Source organism: Cotesia typhae, unplaced genomic scaffold (assembly GCF_013202065.1).
Source record: "Cotesia typhae breed Kobodo isofemale line unplaced genomic scaffold, CoteBio_Ctyphae contig_48, whole genome shotgun sequence".
NCBI classification, from domain to species: domain Eukaryota; kingdom Metazoa; phylum Arthropoda; class Insecta; order Hymenoptera; family Braconidae; genus Cotesia; species Cotesia typhae.
In genome coordinates, this window is record NW_027423756.1 from 9603265 (window position 1) to 9625530 (window position 22266).

Sequence of the window (22266 nt, forward strand, 5' to 3'; positions counted from 1 at the left end):
TATATACAAGTCTACTTAAAGACTACCATTATTATTAAATCAATAATTAATATTTTAACGGACGGAATTTTATTAATCAAGTTGATTATAATTTTAATTTAAAATTATTAAGGTAAAAGACCCCATTAGTGGCACTTTTTCTTTCAATGAAAAAATGTTCTATCTGGAATAAAAATAAAAATTTTTTTTGATCTAAAAATCTTAAAGATTATAAATAATATATTCATTATTGAAATTAATGATTTCATTAATTGAATAAGTACCAAAATCTAAGAAAGTGTCAGTAATGGGGTCTTTTACCCTATCGGCTCAATTTTAAAACACAGTAACTGAAAAATTTTTATACCTGATTTTTTTTAGTATAGCTGCATTTATTATAACTTTTAGATCTTAATTTAAAGTATTTTTTTTTAAACATTTATATTTAAGTATTTTCTACTCGTAAATCAAATTTTCCATCACTTTTTTTTAGTAATAAAAATTTTAAAAAATCTCAAAATTGTCAGCTACTGTGTTTTAAAATTGAGCAGCCGCTATATTAAAAATAAAATTATTATTTTCTACATCCTATATCTTGTAACTTTTATCTTTAAAAACACAAAACAATGAATTGTATTGTAAAAAAGTTATTTTGTCAAATACTGGAGTTTTGTGTGACCGGGGATGGAGTTAGCGGAGTCCAAGTTTGATTATCTCCATCCCCTGGATCTCTTTGATTGCTAACAGCAGTCGCAGAAGCAGCTGCTGGAGAAACTACCGGGTGTCGATGATCGATTACACTTGTAACATAGCGTCTGGCTTCGCTCACTCGCGTGTCATTGTCTTGATTATCCTGATAGCCAGTTAAATCATGATTATGACTATGATTTTGATTGTGAGTCTTGGGGTCATATTGATCGCCAGAAATAGCCGAAGTCGATTCGCTCTGAGAGTGCAATTCTAGCAGATGAGTCTGGTCAGGGTGATTTTGATCTGAAGACTGATGGTATCCCTGATGGTCGTACGTGTGTTCCTGTCCGGTTGAATGCTGCGTGATGTCATTGGCTTGCTGGAGAACCTGAAGAGTAGTTCCACGAGGAGAGTAACTCGGTAACTGGTGATGCAGGTGGAGGTTCAGGTTCAAGTAAGACTGCTGTTGCTGTTGCTGCTGGGTCACTTGATCGGACATCCCAGGATGCAGCCAATTCGACGATTCGTGTTCGTGGGTCGTGTTGCAAGCTTGGGGAATGTAAAATGTGCAGGTAGTGGGCACCGTTGATGAATTGCCTGGTCTTCCGAGTGGAGACAGGTGGGTGTAAGGTGCCGGTGATGAGGAAGTTGGCGATGGTAGAGGCGACGCTGGCCATTCTTGTGGCAATGCTGGTAAAGGCTCAGGACTTCTGGGTGACCAATTACTTGTTACGTATGCTGAGTGAAGAAGTGGTACTGTACCGTAGGGATCGACATTTTCTTCTATAAACAGAAAAATTTATTTTTATTACGTCATTTCTTAACTATTGATATTTTTAAAGATATAAGCTCATCCCGATGTTACACTCATCAAGAGCTTTCATTTGAGTACCCACATGCATTTTTGATATATTTTTCATATATACATATATATAAAATATATAAATATATGAAAAAATTATGTGGGTACTCAAATGAAAGGTTTCGATGAGTGTAATGTCGGGATGAGCTTATATCTTTAAAAATGTCAATAATTCACCAGATACAAGGTCATTTTCTAATTATGAATCTAGAGATGGAGCATTTTCGAATGCAGCCTAAATATTTATCATAATAAATTAACTATCGGTGAGAATGATGTGAAACCTTGAAAAGGCAAAAATTCACCAAAAAAAAAAAAAAAATTAACCGATTTTATCATATGCCTCCTACTCTCGAGACAAAATTTTTCTTATTCTCTTAAAAATAAAGATGATAAAATAAAAAAATAATAATATTCACCTTCTTGAAGATATTTATGCCTAATAGTATAAGGTGACGTTCTACAAGAACTTTTATGACTTCCTGGTGAGACTGTACAAGTATTTGACAGATTACACGATGAATTAGGTACTTGACTTTGAGTCATTGCTATCGCCGACGGTGGAGCGTATTCATAGGTCATTGCCGGTTGAGGTAAAAACCAAGCGCTTGTGTCTAAATCAATAATAAATAAAACAAATAATTTAATTCAAAGGCGGCAATTAATAAACAATTAAAAAAAAATAAATAAAATCATACATTGAGGATATGTTTGCTGATCTGTCGGTCGTTCTTTAGCATCCAAAAATGCCTTGGCGAAGGGATTGTATTTTATTTTCAATCCTGTAACTTCTTCATTTTGATACGCAGTTACGGCGATAAATTGTGTTTCAGGAAATCTGTATGTCAGAACCTACAAAATTAATTAAATTGATTAGTTATTTTTTTTTTTTTTATTTTCCAAACTCTTTTAACTCATAATACCGTTCGCTGTTCTTCAGCACCGACGCGAACTAAATGCACTCGGGGCTCGTATTTGTGCAAAGAATTCAACATTATCTGGCCATTGCCGTTTGACTTGTTAGTGAGCTTGACTTTTGCGAATGATATTGCTTCTTTCATCCAGTGGGCGCCGAAATTTGGACTCTCCGGATGGATATAGATTGGATTTGGTGGTGCTACTTCAGCTTTACCACCTGGTACCCATTCACCGTTCACATATTTCCATCTATTTTACAAATAAAATTTTAAAGTTCATTATCCTGTTATTTATTAATTTTTTTTTTTTTTTACTTTCTAGGATCTTGTTTATTTAATAGATAATTTAAATTTAATATTAAAAAAAAATCACTGGCCACAAAATTTAGTTTATTCTCTTAATAATATAAATTATATGATTTAAGTGGTGTAAAAATTGAAATTTCTGTGAAAATTTATGATTATTAATGTAAATTAAATTATTAATCATAAAATACATGAAAATAAGCAAAATAATTAATTAAAAAGATAACATTATATAATTTAACTTATAAAAAGCGTTTTTTACCCTTACATAAAAAAAAATCTTACAATTATTCAAATACATAAATTCCTACCTGTGAGGATCAATCTGTACAAATTCCAGAAGCAAGGTATACATCGCCGCCGGTTCTAAACCTCTCGCAACAACTTTTACAACTGGAAACATCCGTCTGTAACAAAAGATAATTTCCTTACTAAATTTTTATTTTTACGACCACCGAAACCAAAGACTACTTGAAAACAGATAAAAAAAATTAAAAAAAAAAATTCAAAAACTTTACCTTCCATTTTTGGTAACAATCATCTCATTGGTGATAGTCTGAAACCTGGTCCAGAGCTCGCGATCCTCCAGCGAGAGAGACAATTGGCAGGATCTCGCGCGTTCTGAGCGGTCATCATCATCTTCAGCTCCTCGGTGGTCGCCATCTCCGCAGCAGCCAGACGATCTGCCGGTAGATGCCTCAAGATCTAGGGTCGTGGTTGATTGCATTTTTTGCAACTCTTTTTTTTTTTTTTTTTTTTTTTTTTTTTTTTTGTAATAACAGTAATAATTAATATAAAAATTGAATTTTAAAGCGCTAAACTCCCACACCTACGTTTATTTTTCTTTTACACCAAAGTTTTATTTGTAAAAACAAATAATTCTTATCTATGTATACTAACAAATATATACTTAACGATAACTCACATAATTGTTATTATTTGATGAATTTATCAATTAGAAATGTGATTTAATAATTGCCTCGGGCCGTTTTACGGCAATACACTAACACTTGACTAAACAAAATAATTACTACTCAGTTGGCGTTTAATTTGTTTAAATATCTTCCATAAATACATGTATTTTTGATAAATGTGAGTATTAACATTTTATATGTCTGTTGTGGTGAGAATTATCATCAACAAAACGAGTAATGTCTTCTAGTACATTACCAGACATCAACCACGATCAGAAGGATGATGATGATGATGACGTATTTAAAAGTAACTCTTGTATCAGTACACAACAAGTAAAAGTGAGACCGAATGTAAAGCAAGATACGGTTGTAACACTTGGTCGCGATATTTCACACTAGCTGGTGAAGAATCGAGGACTCCCGAGTAGCCTGGTCGAGATGGTATGACGTGTCATATCCACTGAATCAGCCACCCACTCTCTGTCTCTGGTTGTAGCTTCAAGACCGAGATACAAGTGATAATTACCGGTTATTAGGATCATTTAGGGCTTGCGTGTATGGCCGACCTGGAAGACCATTGGTTCTCACCTGCTGGTACACCTGTGAGAATTTTTATTGGATGAAAGATCGTTTTAACCGAGAACTTGACACGCCTTTTCCTCTTAAACTTTAGCCAATACAGCACCTTCGGATTAGTTAAACTACGTGCTCTACACCAAAACTATTGCAGTCAAGGTACTGTACTAAATAAACCAGGAAGTCGCCGCCCATTATACTACTGGTCGCTGGTTGCTGGTTTGGTTACGGTACCGGCTATTAGTTTTGTTAAAAATTTTTTGGAAATCCGCGATAATCTTTGTTAAATTCAAATATTCAGGAGCTTTTTTTTACACTGATTATTATTTTTGTGATTTTTGTGAAAAATAGAAAATTTTATTATTTACTAATGATTCATTGGTTTGTTTTTCTTAGTTTTGTTTATAAAGCTTGTTAATCAGTGTTTACAGTGTAAAAACAATTTTTTTTTTTTTTTTTTTTTTTTTTTTTACAAAAAGTAAGTGATTTTTATATAAATTTTTCAATAGAATGCAAAACACCCGTTTATAATTTTTTAAAAATATTTAACAAATTTTTTATTCATTCTATTGACTAATTATTAAATTAAATTTACTTTATACAATGTTGAAATTAATAACTAATTGTAATTATTAATAATGATAAATTAACAAAGATAAAATTGAGTAAAAATGAATATTAAAGTAGTATAACTAATGGATGTTTAATTAAATGAAACAAAAGTGTTAAAAGTAAATTGAGAATAAAAAAAATTTAAAAAGGAAATAAATGAAAAAAATCAACAGAATAAAATTAAATTTAAGTATATTTTTTCGGTGTTTGACTGGCTGCGAGCGGTTGTTTCAAATAATATTATATTTATTTTTTGAGTAACTGTTCACTAATATTTGTTCATGTAATTTAAAATTTTTACGAAATATCAGTTATATTATGAACTTTCCTCGAATGATTCGTCGTGTAAAACAAAAACACTTAATTTATTTTTTTTTTTTTAATTTTAATTTTTATTTTAAAATAGAAATGTATTATTAATGCTTGATAAATACTAAAATGTTAATTGTTAAGTAAACTAAAAAAAAAAAAAAAAATTTATCTGTGCATAGATAGAACAAACAAACCCGTCAACAATCAACAATAAGATGTATGCGGTTACCCGGGTTCAGGTGTGTGCCATAAAAATTCTTGGGTTAATCAGTGTTTAATGTTACGCAGTGCCCGAGTAAAATTTTTACGACACCTGACCGACGCCCGTCGGTCTCTCTTTTAATAATACAGAATACAGATATAAATATATTTTTTTTCTATTTAATGTGTTATTGTAGATTGAAGATATAATATTAAAGAAAAAAAGACGGGAATTTTATATTTATATTAAGATGCTGTGGAGATCTGACGATGCTGATGATAATCACGCTGATGAGTGTGAGTCTGAACTTGTGATGGGTGGGCAATAACCCGTACCCGACTTATCCAACTGGTATTCATTTTTCATTTATACTGTCTATTATATTTGAAGTATGCCGCCGTCATATAAAATCCTATCTTTTCCTCGTGCTCAACAACGATTACCCCACCGACGGCTTTTAAAATTTGTTAAAAATTTTTTTGTTAAATATTTAACACTTTTTTACGTGAATTTAACACTTTTTTTTATTAATTTAACATTTTTTTGTGTTAATTTGATACTTTCTTTGCGTTAATTTAACACAAAAGTGTAAAATTTACACATAAAAGTGTTAAATTTTTAACACAAAATTTTTTGACGCAATCACGCAAATTTTTTTACTGTGTAAATATAAAATTAACATTCAAGATCAAAACTTATGCAATAAAATATTTTTTAATTGAACAAATTAAATGCAATAAAATAATATTTTTAAATTAGAAAAAGTAATAAATAAAAATTATGAAGTTATATTAATTGAATGGTCATCTTCATCTTCATCATCGTCTTCTTCTTCTTCATTATAATCTTCGTCATCATCATCTTCGTCATCGTCTTCTTCTTCTTCTTCTTCTTCTTCTTCTTGTTCTTCGTCGTTTTCTTCGGTATCTTCTTTTATTAGTGGGTCTTTTTTATTGCCCGAGTTAAATTTGTCGGAAGCTGAATAAAGCAAACTGTTAACACTGGAGTAGCTGGTGTCACTATCAGAAGATTTTTTATCCGGTGATTGATTGGCTTGTCTCGATGCTTCAGGGTGGATTCGTGTGTCTTGATACACAAAAGACGGTCGCTCAATTAAGGGAGCGTAATTTGGAGGCACTTGTATTGCATTTGGGTGATGGATCCACTCATGGTTCATTCGAGGCACTTCCAAAAATGTTACATAGTTCTAAAATTTTATTTTAGTAATTGATTTATGTTAATTAATGGATTGATAAATTAAATTATAAATTTAACAACTAAATTATAGGAAAAAAAATAATTCCATGTTTAGAAGTTGTAAAAAACTATGAATGCAATTTTTTAAATAATTTTTAGTAATTATTTACAAGTGGGGTCTACTATTTTAATTTTGATTTTTTTTATTAAAATTTCTATTTAATTTAATTTTTTTTTTTTAAATAGATCAAGAAAACATTGAAAAAAGATAAAATATAAATTTTATCCAAAAATATGAAAGCCAATTTTTAATTCCAATTTTTAAAGGCAAAAAAAATTTATTGAAATCTTTATTTTTTCCTTTCACGACATTTTTTTTATCATAAATGCGCCATAAAAATAAGCAAAATAAAAATTTTTCACTTAGTTATAACCCAAAATGGGGTTGACCCCATTTGTAAATAATTACCAAAAATTTCGATGATTTTAATTAATATGCAAAGCGATTGAACTTCCTAAAAATATTTATAGCAAATATAATTACCGAATTAGGATCTGAAATATTAGTAACAGGGTACCCAACATTCTGCGCAATCCAGTAACAATCACTTGGCAAAATAATTTCTTTAGCCGCGGAATGACCCCGTGGAATAGATATACCGCTTCTTAAATTATTAGAGGAGGCAGGATGGAACGGAAACATAGAAACAGGAAGATAGCCATCGGGAATCAGCTGAGAGGGAAAAGACAAATAAATTATAATAAACAGTAGCTTTTTTAAATCATTGATATTATTTATATATATTATATATAAATGTTTTTGATATCTTGTCACAATTATGTCATTGAGTAGTGTGTAATGGAACAAACAGCACTGACAAGTGACAGATTTTATTTGTTTAAAATAATTATATTTCTGTTATTCGGACTCGTTTATTTAGAGATACTAACTAAACTAGGCTGTATTATTTTGAATATCTATTATTTAATAATTGATTTTTCTCGCTAAGTATATAGTTTTAATTGTGGGAGCAACGATGACATTGTAATAAATTTAGTTTTTTATTTTTAAATGTGGCACTAAACAATCTTATTTAAAGTTTCAACTTGATTTTATATAATTGTGCTCGTTAACAATAAAACATGTTTTTGTTAAACACAACTGCCAAATAATTAATTTTTTAATTTTTTTTTTTAATCACTCAAATAAGTATTACATTTATTTTTATTATTTTCTAATCTATGGAAGATCTCTTGATAGCCGCTCAAAATTTTCTAATCGATCCTTGCTCCAAATCAGACACTGGACGGATTTGGAGGAAGGTTATCCTCTCATTTTAAATATTACATTTAATAATAATTATTTACTTTAATTAATTATAAGTCATTCATTTATCTATATGTATAAATAATGCGTCGTGCGCCTTTTATTATCCATATACGATAATTCATACAACCAAATTGGGAATTCAAATGATAATAATTGTGACCAATAAAATAAAATTATTGTACTAATAAAAGATACAATAATATTATAAAATTAAAAATAATTTAAAAGTTAATAAACAGCACCAATTTGTTCTGATACTTTATTATCGGCGGAATTTTATTTATTGATGGGACACCTCAGGTAGTCAATTAGCTCCACCTTTATTCTTCATAAAGCCAAGAATTGTTAATTTTATCTTTATGATTACTCAAGCAAATTTATTATTCGCAAATTTAAATCTCTACTTTTTTTATCTTTATACTCGATACTAATTTTGTGCTTTTAAATATTATTAATCGTTCACACGAGGCTACGTTTTAAGCTATATTATAGTTATAGTACCAAAATTTTTTATTTATTTTTATTTAGTAGATTTGTGAAGATCAATTTTTATTAATTAACAATCAAAACACTTTTAAATTGTACTTTACTTTTTAGATTCTGAATGATATGATATTCAAGTAGTTTGTGATATTTTTTTTTTTCATCATTCGATATATTTATTATTTAAATTTGTAAAAGCTCCACTTAATTTTAAGCCTGATAAATTTTTTTTTCTATAATCGTTGATTGATATTGAGCTTTAATAATTTAATTATTCCATTAATAGACTTCATAGTACTTTCACAAAATTTAATTTAAATTTTATTTTAATTTCGTCAAGATTTAAATTAAAAATTTATATATATTTTTGACAGGCGTTAAAAATAACATAATTTTTTTTGGTCAATTTCTACAGAAAATTTTTTAACTTTATTGATTCATAAATAAAAGATTAAATTTTGTTTGGAAAAAAAAAAAAAAAAAAAAAAAAAAAATATTCACGTGCCCTCGTGTCAACCGATAAAGCTGCCAATAAGTATTAAATTTACTTATTATTATTATTATTATCATCATCATAATTCAACCATTTGAATAAATTTACATGCTAAAATTTAATTTATTGATTAATAAATGGTGAAGCGAAAGACGTAAATAAAAAAGTTGGTCCCATTATAAGTAGACGATGGGTTATTGAACGTAAATGGTTGTACGGAATAAAAATCAATATTTTATAATGATACTTTACACATCTAATGTATGTGAAATTGATTTTTTAACCCTCTCACCTTCCGCTCTATGCACGTAACATTTCGCTAATATTTTATATTCACTCTAAGATTTTCTTCGTCCATTATGTTACTACTACTTATTAATTTATATTTTCCTTGTATATATAATATATTCATATATATAAATATAAATATACATACATAATATATATATATATATATATATATATATATATATATATATATATATATATATATATATATATATATATATGTTTATATTTATATGTATGCTTAAAATTATATTTTTATCACATATTTAATCCTTTGATAATAAATATTAGTTAAACTTATTAACAATAAATTGTTAACATATTTATTTACTTATACTTATATATAATATGAATGCTCCAAATTTTGATTATTTTATTGAACAAGATTCATGCTGTCTTTTTTTTTTTTTTAATTATCCATAGTAACACCAAAGAATTTTCAATGTCAAGTTATTACCGTAATTAATCTAAACAATTAATTAAAAACATTCTTGCGAATTAATTTAATTTTTTAATTAATTATGTACTTGTAAATTTATCGTCATATAATTATATTAATTTTTTTAATGTTATAATTGATAAAGATCACATATAATGAACATTACTTGACAGAGAAACGCCCAATGGGTTTAATTAAATTTTTATTCAATTATCCAATTTATTAATAGACATCATATAATTGATCTATCTAATTTATTTATTTATTTATTTTTAAATATACGTACGTACATTGTTGCTCGAAAATAATATATTTATTCATTAATATTTATATTTTCGATATCAGCAGTTTATGTTTGGTTTGTTTATTGTTTATTTATTTATTTATTTATTTATCAAGTATTAAAACATTTTAAAATAGTCAGGCGCTATTGAATTATCTGCAATGGAAAACTCATTTAATTTGAAACAACTAGCATCTAGATAAATATATTTTTTAAAACTTTGATTAATTTGTTGTTAAAGTATTTTCAATTAAAATAAATAATGTGTAATTATTACCAAACAGACAGACATTTTATTGAGAAAATGATGAAATTTGTTTTAATATTTTTGGTTCTAAACATTTTTTTTATTTTCATATATATTTTCTCATCTAACTATCGTTAATACTTAGATATATATCCAGTCCATCGAAAGGCACAATTTTGATAGCCAATTTTTGCTACAATGAAATTTATCTCTTTTAAACTCACAACTGCGTTAAGCTCCAAAAAATTTATAAAACGCGGATTTATTTAAAGTAATCTTTTTAATAAAAAAAAAAAAAAAGTTATTGAAAGATTTATCAAGATGAAATGTAATGAATATCTTTGGTGAAAGCTCTGGAAACTATAAACTTTGATAAGCCAGTACTTGTTTCATGGCTTAATAAAAATTAAAAAAAAAAAAAAATACTAATTTAATAATAAAATTACAATACAGCTAAAATATTTCAAGATCATTAAATTTAATAAAAAAAGAGGATACCGTCTAAGAGTACCCTTAAATAAAAATCTTTCAATTATTATAAAGTTGTCTGTCTCATATAAACTTTCAACGAAACATATATATATATATATATATATATATATATATATATATATTACATATGTATATTTTCATGTATCACCTAATTGGAATCGAGTTCACATGATATAACTCACAATTTCGTGTCTAAAAAGACAGTATATATATTATATTTATATATATATATATATATATATATATATATATATATATATTTTATTATTTTTAAGTTTCATGTTAACATGATAAGTCTACGATACACATGACAACTCATATATCAATGTCAATAAAATGCAATATGCATAAATTTTATCTTAAAACTTTTATCATTTTAATCACCATCATATCGTTATAAATGATAATTATGATATTATTAATTAATTAAACTTTCCCGTGTAAAAAAGTTACGGAATTCCGCAGGTGATCTGCTGAATATTATGTGGAAGTCATGTTTTGACACAAATATAAATAAGTTTTGAGATATGAAATTGATTTGTAAGAATATTTTATACGTAAAATTTATCCTAAATATTCTTAAGTTACAGTTAAAAATTTACAATAATTTGTTTCTGTGATTATAACGACAACTGTGTTGTAAATTGTGAGAACAGTAGCTTTTATGCAATAATAAAATCACGTAAATCAACACAAACTAATGTTAAATATTTAACATAAAAATTTTAACCCAAAATTTTTTGACGCAATGACGCAAAATTTTTTACTGAGTACCTATAAAATTTTTCATACAATCTATCACTAGAACTATCTTTGTATATTCATCCGGAATTAATTTTGAATTCATATTTGTGTCAAAATATGACTTCCACATAATATTCAGTGGATTACCTGCGGAATTCCACAATTTTTTTCCACGGGTAGTAATTACTAAATATAAATAATGTGAACAATAAAATTATATTTGACTGCCTATAGCACTAATGTAAGGACTATGCCACCTGGGCATTGTTGTTCTGACACTGTCGAAGTGGCTCGTCATCGTCGACAAACTAGACAAGCTATTAAAATTATTCGGTGACGTATTATCAACATCGTCGCTGGTAACAGCGTCATCCGACGGGTTTGACAATGATTCAAGATCTACTGAATCTACTCTTGACGACTGACTGTTGATGTCTGACGACGTATCGATACTAGAATTGCGATTTTTACTTACTCCGTTACTATTACTACCGACAACTCCGACCCCAATTGCGCTGCTACTGGTGCTGCTGGTGACACTTCCAGAGCAGCTGACATTATTATCGCCTACCATGCTGGCGAAAAATTCGGATCTCGAGAACCTTCCGATCTCCGTGGAACCAAAAGCTTGATGGAACCCCGGGAGAGGTTGTTTTCGCGGAGTTTTTGTCTGCGGTTCAACATTCTCTTGATACTCCTTATTGTTAGGCTCCTCCTTTTTCGGCGGGTGCTTTTCTCTAACTCGTTCACGCTCTTGCTCCCGGGGAGAGCTCACCAAGTTTGTTAACGCCGGCTCGGCAGAAGGCGGCTCCCACCTGGGTCCATCTTCAATACACTTTTCGGTTTCCTGCTGAATTTATTCATTTAATATTATTCACTATTCTATTTCGAGGCTCATTGTTTTATTTCATCTAATTAACTATGGCTACGAGTCAATTAATTTTTTTAACGACAAGAACAAAAATTGTGCTAATTTACTAGACTTCAAAGGTCGTAAAAGCTTTGAGTTGCAAGGAAAGAGTTTAAACTTTGTAGAAAAAAAGTCTTAATAAAAAAGTTAGCTAATTAACTTAAGAAATCTTGATGTTTATCTTGTTAAAAATTAATGCCGTCGCTCAACAATAAATTAGTCGATAGACTTTTTTTTGCTCGTTAAACTTAGTAACGGTTACTTTTCATGCTACTTTTATTTTATCGATAAAAATTTAATGCTTTTAATTTTATATTTTACTTGATTTGTATAAATATTATACTGTTGATTGCAAAAAAAAAATATTTACTTAATAAAAATAAATAAATAAATATATTACTTGATAATTTTGCGTGTAACTAGGCTGCAATCTATGACTATCTATTTTATTAGTCATATAATTCATTGGCATTTCATCAGGATATCCACAATGCCGTTCTTGCTGGTCTTGGAGGAAGACCATGTGTCTCGGACCACGAACCATTTGATTTTGGGCAGCCATAGAAACTGAAAATTAATTTTTTAAATTAATAAACATGGCAATTACTAATTTTAAAAATTTTTTCATTTATTTAATCTTTATCAATTGTAAAATAAATTTTTATACTTGAAACTACGTAAAATGATACTTTCTTCAAAGTTTTAAGTTATTTATTAGTACGCAGTATAATATTAAAAACCTGCACACATTAAATAACAAAACTTTACAACCCAAGTATAATATTTACAATAGACTATGATTTATTATATTTTTTCAAATTCATAAACAAACTTTTTCCCGTGACTAATTTGAAAGTTTAGTACTTTTAAAGTGGAGTATTATCGTTTAGTCTCTTGTTACAATGACGCCAGAATTCAAACTTTAATCTATGATGGTATTCAATACATATTTATTTTCGACACTTTATTTGAAAAAAAAGCCCGCAGAATAAAACAAAATTACTCTTCATAAAATGTGTTTACATAAAAGAGATTATTTATTTAAGATTAAATACCAAATAGGGCCCAAACATAAAGCAATAAATTAGTAAGACAAAATATATAAAACATCAAGTATGATTCAATAGAGCTAATGTTTCTTTCCGGTTTAATTCTTAAATCATTAAATAAATAACAACTCCGATGAATATTTTTTAAAACTCTACTCATTAAAAAAAAAAAAAAAAAAAAAAAAAAAAAAAAAAAATTAATAAAAATTTTTCCAGTTCTTTAACTTAATAATTCCCTGACATTTAAGTTTTTCCGGTAATATGACCGCCAGGAATAATCAATATTTTCTTTGAACACTTTAATTAAAAAGTTAAAAGAATAAAAAATAAAATAAAAAATGTCTCACACAATGGAACGCCGCAAAATTGATTCCAGGGTCCATGACCATGTGTGTTAATACTTTGCATGGCATGACGACTTGTCATTTTATTAATTGGTCCTCTAGCATGATAAGCAGCGGTACTCTGTGAATTTAAAATAAATGCATTGTAAATAATTGATAGGTAAAGAATAAAGTTAGTTATTATTATTATTATTATTATTATTATTATTATTAAATAGAGTAAAAGAAAGGAGAACGAGGAGAAAGAGGATTAGCAATACATAATGATGTCAATGCAATCGATCCATTTGCATATTTAGGGGCACTTACTTGGTAAGGATGCCACTTCTGGGCATCGGAGAATTCCCCGATACCGCCACCGCTACAATAATCGTTGCTCTCGAGGCCACCGACACTCGTGTCGCTAGCCGCCTGCGTGGGCGCTCCGTGAACAGTAAAATCACCGGGGTAACATGACGCCGCCGCGGCGGAGGCTGCGGAAAAAGCACCGGCGCACTCGGGTTGCTTTCTCAAAACCTCTTTGGTCTTATCGAACGTTCGCTGGTGGGCCTGCATGACCTGGAATCGATAATCTAATATTAAACCTCCTATAACGTTCAAACGGAATCACACTGACAACAGGCAATATATATATATTTACTAGATAAAAAATATTCGTTCTTATCTACGCAATATTTTTTATCTGTCTATTTTTGGGTTGATATTTTTTTTAAAACTAAAAATAAAATATTTATTTATACTTTTATGTTTAAGTTTTTTATTTCCTGTATCTGAAATAAAAATAAATAAACAATAATTAAATAATAAAATAATAAAATAATAAAATAATAAAAATAAAACTGACCCGATGCGAGAGCATTGGCTTGATGTGACTAGCAGGTCCGGTGTGACCGACCGGGAACCAGGGGTTGATGATCCTCCCGGAGTTGTACCCTGAACTGCTGGAAGGTAACGAAGAAACACTGACTGCGGCTGCTGGGGCCGGTGACGCACCAGAAGACATTGGGTGACTTAGAAAATTACCGGATCCCGAAATCTCAACACCGGCACTTCCACTCCTGTTTCCTCCTCCTCCGCCTCCTCCACCTCCGCTTCCAGCTCCAACTCCAACTCCAACTCCAGCTACTCCACGTTCGCCAACAGATCCATTAGTACTATTTGCACCAGTTGCCGAGGCATTGCCGCTCGTCGTCGTAACTGTACTCTGAAGAATAGATTGCCGCGATAATTCGCGACACTGCTCACGCATCGCTTTTCGAAGTCGAGCTTCCTTCGGGTTGTACACGTAATCTGTAAAATACAATACAATACAATACAATATTAAATAATGTTATATATTATCCAGAAAATCGATTATTCTTGTGTTATATTACTTCCATCCTTTCCTACTTTTAACAATAAAATCAATAAATAAAAAATTTAATTGATAATTTTTTTTTTTTTTTTAAATTAGATCAATTAAAAATTTCCATGACTTTCTATTAAAAGATATTGATTTTAGAATTATTACTTATCGTTAACTCGTTAATCAATACAATAACTAATATACATATATAGGTATATAAAATAACAATAACTTAAAACTATTTAAACATTTGCCGGACTTCTGGATTTCATAGAACATAATAATAAAAGTAATGAGAACGGTAATAATAAAACAATTAAATTATACCGACTTGTAATCGATAAATTGAGTAAATGTTAACAAAGTGCACACAACGACTGGGATTTAAATGACAAGTATCTGCAGATGTCCGGATGTCTATGTCTGCCTCTAACTGACCATACCTACTTACTAATGTAATATACCGTTCAGTTCTATTATATTTTCTTTCAACTTATGTGATAGATACAGGGAGAAAATTAAACTTAACAGTACAAAATCTTTAATAATATTTAAGTTTTTTTTTTTTACAAACTTTTAAATTTAAAAATATTATTCTACTGGAAAAAAAAAAAAAAAAAAATAAATAAATAAATAAATAAAAATTTTAATTTCAAATCATTAATTTGAATATTGCAGTAATATTGCATCAATAAATAAAATAATTATTTAATTATTACACAAATTCTGCTGGAATTTAATGAAAAATTTTAAACAGTGTTTTATAAAACAATTAAAAAAAATCAGGTAAAACAAACAGATAAACACAACAAAATATTCACAACAAAGATGTACTGTGAACATATTATTTATAATGTGTACTACCTGTCGGATAGGCAGCCTGGAGCCTGGCGTATCGGGCATTAACTTCGATCGAATCAGAAATCGGAGCCGTACCATAGGCCGTGGAGGTTGTCGCGTAGCCGGTCATGTTGTCATAACAAAAGTGCTGTTGCTGATAAAAATTACCGTGTCCAGGGTGATACGGTTGCACGTAATTACAACAATCCATCTTTCTTGTATTACAGTAACAAACTTTATCTTCAAACAATAAATAATATCCGTAATAAAAACTTTAAACTTGCTATTTGTATTTCTTATTATTCTTTATCTGTTGTTTATTATTGTTGATTAACACAGGAAGTGCTTTTAAAGTTTTAAACGTCCGCATCCGTAAACACTTTTTATCAATGGAAGATACGAGGAAATTGGCCACTGTATTTTAATTATTCCAGTGATTTGTTGTTAATAATTATAAACTGGTATTGTAATCCCTCATCAAAAACATCCCTCGAAAACGGAACCGGCGTTGTTGGAATAAACCCGCCAAAACTATATAACGACAAGTTGTGCTGTTATTTCCGTAATTTTTAATTTATTATAATTATTTATTATTTTAATTTTATTATTATTATTATTATTATTATTATTATTATTATTATTATTATTATTATTATTATTATCAGTATGATTGATATTTTTAAAATAATAATTATTATCGTTTGTATTAGCAGTAGATTTAAAAACAGGCGGCATTATTTTCCAACGAGTCATTATCACACTGGGATGTTTAGATGTGGATTGCCGCTCAACGGCTGACAGATTGACGCGAGAGTCGTGGATTCTCTTGAACTAGCCAGCAGCAGCAGCAGCAGTCTTTGAGGCATCGATCTCCCTCTACTCCAATCCCTCAGAGCTGGCTCTGGCTCTGCGTGGTGTGCTCGGCTGCCAACCAGCCAGATGCTGTAACCAAGTTGCGCGAGGTCAACGCTGAAGGGATCAACGACGCCGGTACGGAGAGTTTTCTGTCCAAGGGATTACCCCGTTGTCACACGAGTACCGTGCGAACAGCTCTTAGCTCTTACACGAGCTTTCACTACCAGATAAAAACCGCGACCACCAACTAAATTTTATATTTTATCAAGGATGTTACCAGTGTGGAATCGATTCGCTCGAAATAAAACATACCAGCACTTTTTCCTTTTACTAAAATTTTCCTCTTCATTTAACTTTTTTTATCCTTTACTTGCTAACATTTAATTGGTTATTTTTATATAAATATAAATCCTTAGTTTTCTACTTCTTCCTTCTTATCTCTTCTATTCTTCTCAGCAATAACAAAAATAACAACAACAACATTCACTGCACACGTGGAATTGCAACTGTAAATATTAAATAAATCAAAAGATTTAATTATATAAATATATTTTTCGCCGTATTGTATTTAATTATAAAACTTTTTATCTATATCTACCTTTCCTTGATATCACTGATCTATTAAAATCTTCAAAGTAATTTACCTCCACAATTATAAAATATTAAGCATTTATTTATTTAATATCAATATTTATATTTTTATCGATGCACGATATCCGGTTTTAATTATTTATTTATTTTATATTTAATAAAATTTCACACTTAACTGATGGTGTGTTTTGATGCAGTATTTTATCTCGTCTGCAATTCAAACTTTTCTTGGTAATATATAAGATACTCGCGGTTGATAGAGTTTATGTTGTCGTCGTGGAACAAAATATGTACATACAGTTAATGTAATATATAACGCAAAGCAGTTAAGTGTGTGATGTGTGATAGGAGATCAATGTCGAAGACGCAAGCGGTAACTGAACATCGACATCCCCATTTTCCCCCTCATACTGAGCGGCGTGTAATCAAGTCTATACTGTGACTGGGATAGTGGATGGTGGTCAACGACATCTTCTCCCCAGGCGGATATTTGGCAAAATAATTCGGGTTTGACGTCCTGGCAAATCGGCTGAGTCTGGTAATCCTTAAAGTCACCGGTGATGACAATAACAATGATGGTGATGATGATGATGAGATCCTCGTCAATGGAGATGATGACAACTTAGATGACAACAAACTACTGGAGCTGGTGGTGTGATAACAACGCCCACTAGGTAGGTCTCCGCCGTGGCGCGACGACGAGCAAGATAACCAGGAGGACGTTGGTAGTTTTCCTGACATTTCGCTGGCTTCTAGTCTGTCTCTCTCCACTACTCTTACACTCTGCCGCCCCCAGCCCCCAACCCGCAACCCGCCTTGGTACTCTCGCTCTCCTCTCTACTCTATACTGCTAAAATTCCACTAGTTCTACCTCTGCTCGCAATACCGTCTAACCGTCGCGACGCATGCACGCCGCTACTGACGGTGACGCGCCAGGCCGGATTCTCTCTTTTCTCACTCGCTCTCCTCGTGTCTCGTATCGCTTATAGTATGCACTTCTCTGTATCTCTGTCTCTACTGGTCCTATCCTCTGTACTTGTTTAGCTTCAACATCCATTATATTATTGTATACACCTCTTTCTCGGTCGATCGACAACACTATCACGAGTACTAGTATTATACTGTTATGTATTATATAAATAGTATGAGTTTAGCACCATATGGAGAGTGCTGGGGCATACTGCTACTACCCGATCGTAGTTACACCATACTAGATACCAGAACCAGACGCACTCTCTCACTTGCCGCCACGACCCATCATTGCTACAAACTGTGATCTACATATTTTTTTTTTTTTTCGTCTATGGGTACACAGTTGCACATGCCAACAATTACGAGTATCATCGTTAAAATTATATGGTCCATATTATGGAATGTTTACAAACAAATTACAGTTTTAGGAGCAGTAAAAATAGATTTTTCATTGTTATTTTAAACTTTACTGAAATCAAGAGACATCTGATTATTCTTATTAACACATTAATAATTATTATAAATTATAAATTATAAATTTGCTTCAAAATAACTTGTGTCTATCTTAAAATTTTCTTGGTGCAAGAAGTTTTTTTTTCTGTGTAATTTATTTTATAAATAAAATCAAAAAATGGTCAAGATCTGCTGATGGTATTGTCCAAACATGTATATCTTACACATTAAAAAAAAATTCGGTGTAATTTTTAGTTTAAACATTTTTTTTGTAATGTGTAATTTCAAAAATTTTAAGATTTGATAATGGAGTTTTTTTTACCCAATAAACATTAAAATGATAAATTGAATTTTTGAAATTTTCATAGGAGGAGAAAAATAAAAATCCTTTGAGAAAGTACCATAACACCTGAAGATATTATATATATATAATAAATATAAGCTTAGTGGAAAACAACGTGTTATCACAGCACCGCGCTCGCGCTCGCGCTTTATCATGCCCGCCATACAATACCCTCCACCTCCACCTGGAGTAACTATAACCACCTACATCGAGCGCCTGGCCCTGTTATATATGCGACCCTGTAGTCGGCAGTTGTCGGTCAGAGAAGCGAGCAGGAGATCGACCGAGTGAGAAGAGAGAAGTAGCATGACCGTAGTCGCGTCGCAATCAATACCTCTGGTCCCCGACCCCCGTCACTCACCCGACAACCTCTAGCTCACCGAGAGGGAATATTTCCCCCAGCTTTTTTATTTTTTATTTTTTACATTTTCTTGCCATCCTGTGCTTGCCAGCAAGCCGCCAATCTCCTCGAGAACGGCCCCTACTCTTTAATTTTCACTCTGCTCCTCGCTCCTCGGCGTTTTCCTTGTGCATCCTCGACGTTCTGCTCCATGCTACTCTTCGGTATTTTTTGTACGACCCTCGAAAAACCTTACTGTTATATACACGATTCACTCTTCGTCACCACTTAGGTTCTTTACACCCTTGATTGTGCTGGTGTACTATGCGTTGCTGTGACTAAACTTCTGTTCTATCGGTGTTGAGCTTGCTTATGCTGGTGTGTTGGTGTACCGGTTCTTTAGCCTCCTTTACGCCTCCGCATCTTTCAACCCCAAGAGCCGCGACACGTATACTACACTTTTATCCCATTCCATCCCTCGGTGTTCGATCTCGTCTATTCTTATACCATACCATACCATACCAATCCGCCACCGCAGAATGTGCAGATATAAGAAAGTAAAAGAGGAAGGAACGTACGACAGTCAGTCGTTAATCCTTTTATTCCTTGTAGAGATACTTTAGTTGTTCGTTAATATGTTGGATATTGATCACTTTATTAGATTGATTGATTACTACTCTACTAGTTACCACCCGGTTCTTTTTCATTATTATTGTTTCATTATTTATAGCTCAATATAAGTAATAAAATAAAACTTTTTATTTATTTCCACAGTGGATTATTCCTTCCATTAAACTAGAACGTATTTTTATCTCGAAGAAATTGATTTACGTGATAAGTATTTCAGATAAGATTAAATTAAATGAGAATTTGATGAGTTTTGGGATAGAAGCTGCGAGGACAAGGAATAAGACCGTGACATTGCTTGACGCTCGAGCAGAGTTACGACACAGACAGGACTATTAAAAGCACGTCATCGCGGTTTAGGGTTGGATAAATCGATCTTCCCTTTAACTTATTGACTCACACTAACACCAACATTCACGCTGACGAATGTAGTAGAATGTATAGTGTAAGAGTAGGTGTCGCTAAAACGGGCAAAGGGTAAAGGGCTTCTAAAGCTTTTGGCGCGAGTTGGCAAACAGCTCGATGACCCCAAAGTCCCGGTAGTGTGTCGATAAACCCTCTTTTGCTGTTTTACTGAATCATAGTCCTTGTCTCTTTTATTGGTACGTTCAGTATAGTTCGTCTTGTTCTCGTATCTCATCACTGTCTTGATCGGTGATGTGCGAGGAATTTTCCACGAATTATATAGTGGCAATAGAGATTTTTTGGAGCTGAATTATGATACATAAAGTTAGGAATAATGTTAATATATTAAATTAAAAAAAAAGTAAAGACAGATTTTTTTTTAATTTAAATCAGTTGATTTTTTAAAGTATCTAGTTGTTTTTTTTTTTTTTTTTTTTTCATAGAATAAAATTTGATTAAAAAAAAAAAAAACCTTGCCGACTACCTCAAATTTCAAACGCAGAGACGAAAACAATGGGTAGCATTGTTTTGAGACAGAACGCGTTGTTTTGATCAAAACTTTCAGCCTAATCTCGATCTTTTATCTCTTTACACTCGTTGGATACATCCGTGGTATGGTTTGGAACATGTCCAACCGTTTTTACGGTAAACCGATATTGCTTATCCAGTATCCAGTATCTATCATAACCAAGACTCAAAGTTATGTGTAGTTTTATGCAATTGTAGTTTTCATTGATCATTTTGAAAGAGCAACTGCGTTTAATTCCTCTTGATGTTCCTATCGATTTTTTCGCCGCGCGCACCTTTTAAAATATATATTTATGTACATAGATATATATTAGTGGTACAGATAACGCATGACTCAGAATCTAGGCACGGCTCCGGCTTGTCAAACGACCCAATTGTCCTCTGATACAACTCCGTTGATGCCCATTCTCATTCTGTTTCTCTTTTTCTACACATCGCTTTAAGCACAGAAGCTCTTCAATAACCGTAAAAGCTTTTTATTTATTTTACCAAATATTTAACTTTTTACCTTTTTGGAGTTTCCCCAACCCACCTTTTTCATTTTGTATCTTCTCTCATCTATCAAGCCATTTTAAAATGAACCATTAATGATAAAAAAAAAAACTCTTACCAGGATATTTTCTTTTGTGCTCAGCGTCGACCTGTCGCGCAAGGGAAAAGTACTTTTCTTTGGCGTCTTTCTCCATATTTTTCCACAGGACTCCCAACCTGGATAGTGAATACAAAGGATCAAGGGTAAAAGAGGACTCATAGGACTCAAAGGAGAGGATTTTAAGTAGTAAAAGATGTAAATAAAAGAGTGATTAGTAGTAATGGTTAAGGAAAGGATTAATGTAAGTAGAGGACTAGCCTGACGCTGATATCTTTATTGGATTCCCTCGGATTTTCATTGGCAAGTTTTCTGCGCCACTCATTTGCGAAGAGCATAAATGCATTTGCTGGACGAGGAATTTTAGCTTTACCCGGTGCATTGCTGTTGGAGTACTTCCCGCCAAACTGAGAAGCGCCTGCGTCGACGGATACTTGCTTCTGGCCAATATCAACTTTTAAAATCTTTCCAGATACTGACACAGAAGAGTCACGTTTCCGTGAAGATGACGACTGCTTATCAGTATTATTAATTCTTCGTTTTCTTGAGTCACTTTCAATTGTTGCGCAATTGCTAATGCCGTCTGATGACGTCGTTAAGACTATCAGTTGTTTCCTTGAAGACGTAGACGAACTAGAAGATGAGGTTCTTGACAACGACGAAGATGACGAGGAATCAACTTCACGCTGGTTTATTGACAGTTCTTCTG

General features: G+C 31.3%; 2 protein-coding genes across 2 annotated transcripts; both read right to left on the reverse strand.

Annotated features, from left to right (window-relative positions):
• Positions 1–138: 138 nt before the first annotated feature.
• Byn (T-domain transcriptional activator brachyenteron) lies at positions 139–4255 on the reverse strand. Its single transcript, XM_074246316.1, has 6 exons — positions 3273–4255; positions 3066–3161; positions 2455–2698; positions 2230–2383; positions 1951–2145; positions 139–1452 (listed from the first exon to the last, which is right to left on the reverse strand). The coding sequence occupies exons 1-6, from the start codon at positions 3479–3481 to the stop codon at positions 635–637; spliced, it is 1716 nt and encodes a 571-aa protein (XP_074102417.1). The 5' UTR covers positions 3482–4255; the 3' UTR covers positions 139–634.
• Positions 4256–6148: 1893 nt separating this feature from the next.
• Positions 6149–17560, reverse strand: LOC141529839 (uncharacterized). Its single transcript, XM_074246554.1, has 9 exons — positions 17308–17560; positions 15879–17215; positions 14514–14959; positions 13979–14227; positions 13673–13790; positions 12677–12843; positions 11842–12213; positions 7112–7300; positions 6149–6577 (listed from the first exon to the last, which is right to left on the reverse strand). The coding sequence occupies exons 2-9, from the start codon at positions 16063–16065 to the stop codon at positions 6149–6151; spliced, it is 2157 nt and encodes a 718-aa protein (XP_074102655.1). The 5' UTR covers positions 16066–17215; positions 17308–17560.
• Positions 17561–22266: the final 4706 nt, after the last annotated feature.

What these genes read in the sequence shown, in the direction of transcription:
- LOC141529839 (XM_074246554.1), bottom strand. Translation starts at nt 16,065, where the DNA reads ATGGATTGTTGTAATTACGTGCAACCGTATCACCCTGGACACGGTAAT. An exon ending in AGAAGTGGCATCCTTACCAA is followed by an intron (nt 13,791 to 13,978) that starts GTAAGTGCCCCT and finishes TTAAATTCACAG; the next exon opens with AGTACCGCTGCTTATCATGC. An exon ending in ATATTTCAGATCCTAATTCG is followed by an intron (nt 6,578 to 7,111) that starts GTAATTATATTT and finishes ATAAAATTTTAG; the next exon opens with AACTATGTAACATTTTTGGA.
- Byn (XM_074246316.1), bottom strand. Translation starts at nt 3,481, where the DNA reads ATGCAATCAACCACGACCCTAGATCTTGAGGCATCTACCGGCAGATCG. An exon ending in ATTGTTACCAAAAATGGAAG is followed by an intron (nt 3,162 to 3,272) that starts GTAAAGTTTTTG and finishes CTTTTGTTACAG; the next exon opens with ACGGATGTTTCCAGTTGTAA. An exon ending in GCATAAATATCTTCAAGAAG is followed by an intron (nt 1,453 to 1,950) that starts GTGAATATTATT and finishes TTCTGTTTATAG; the next exon opens with AAGAAAATGTCGATCCCTAC.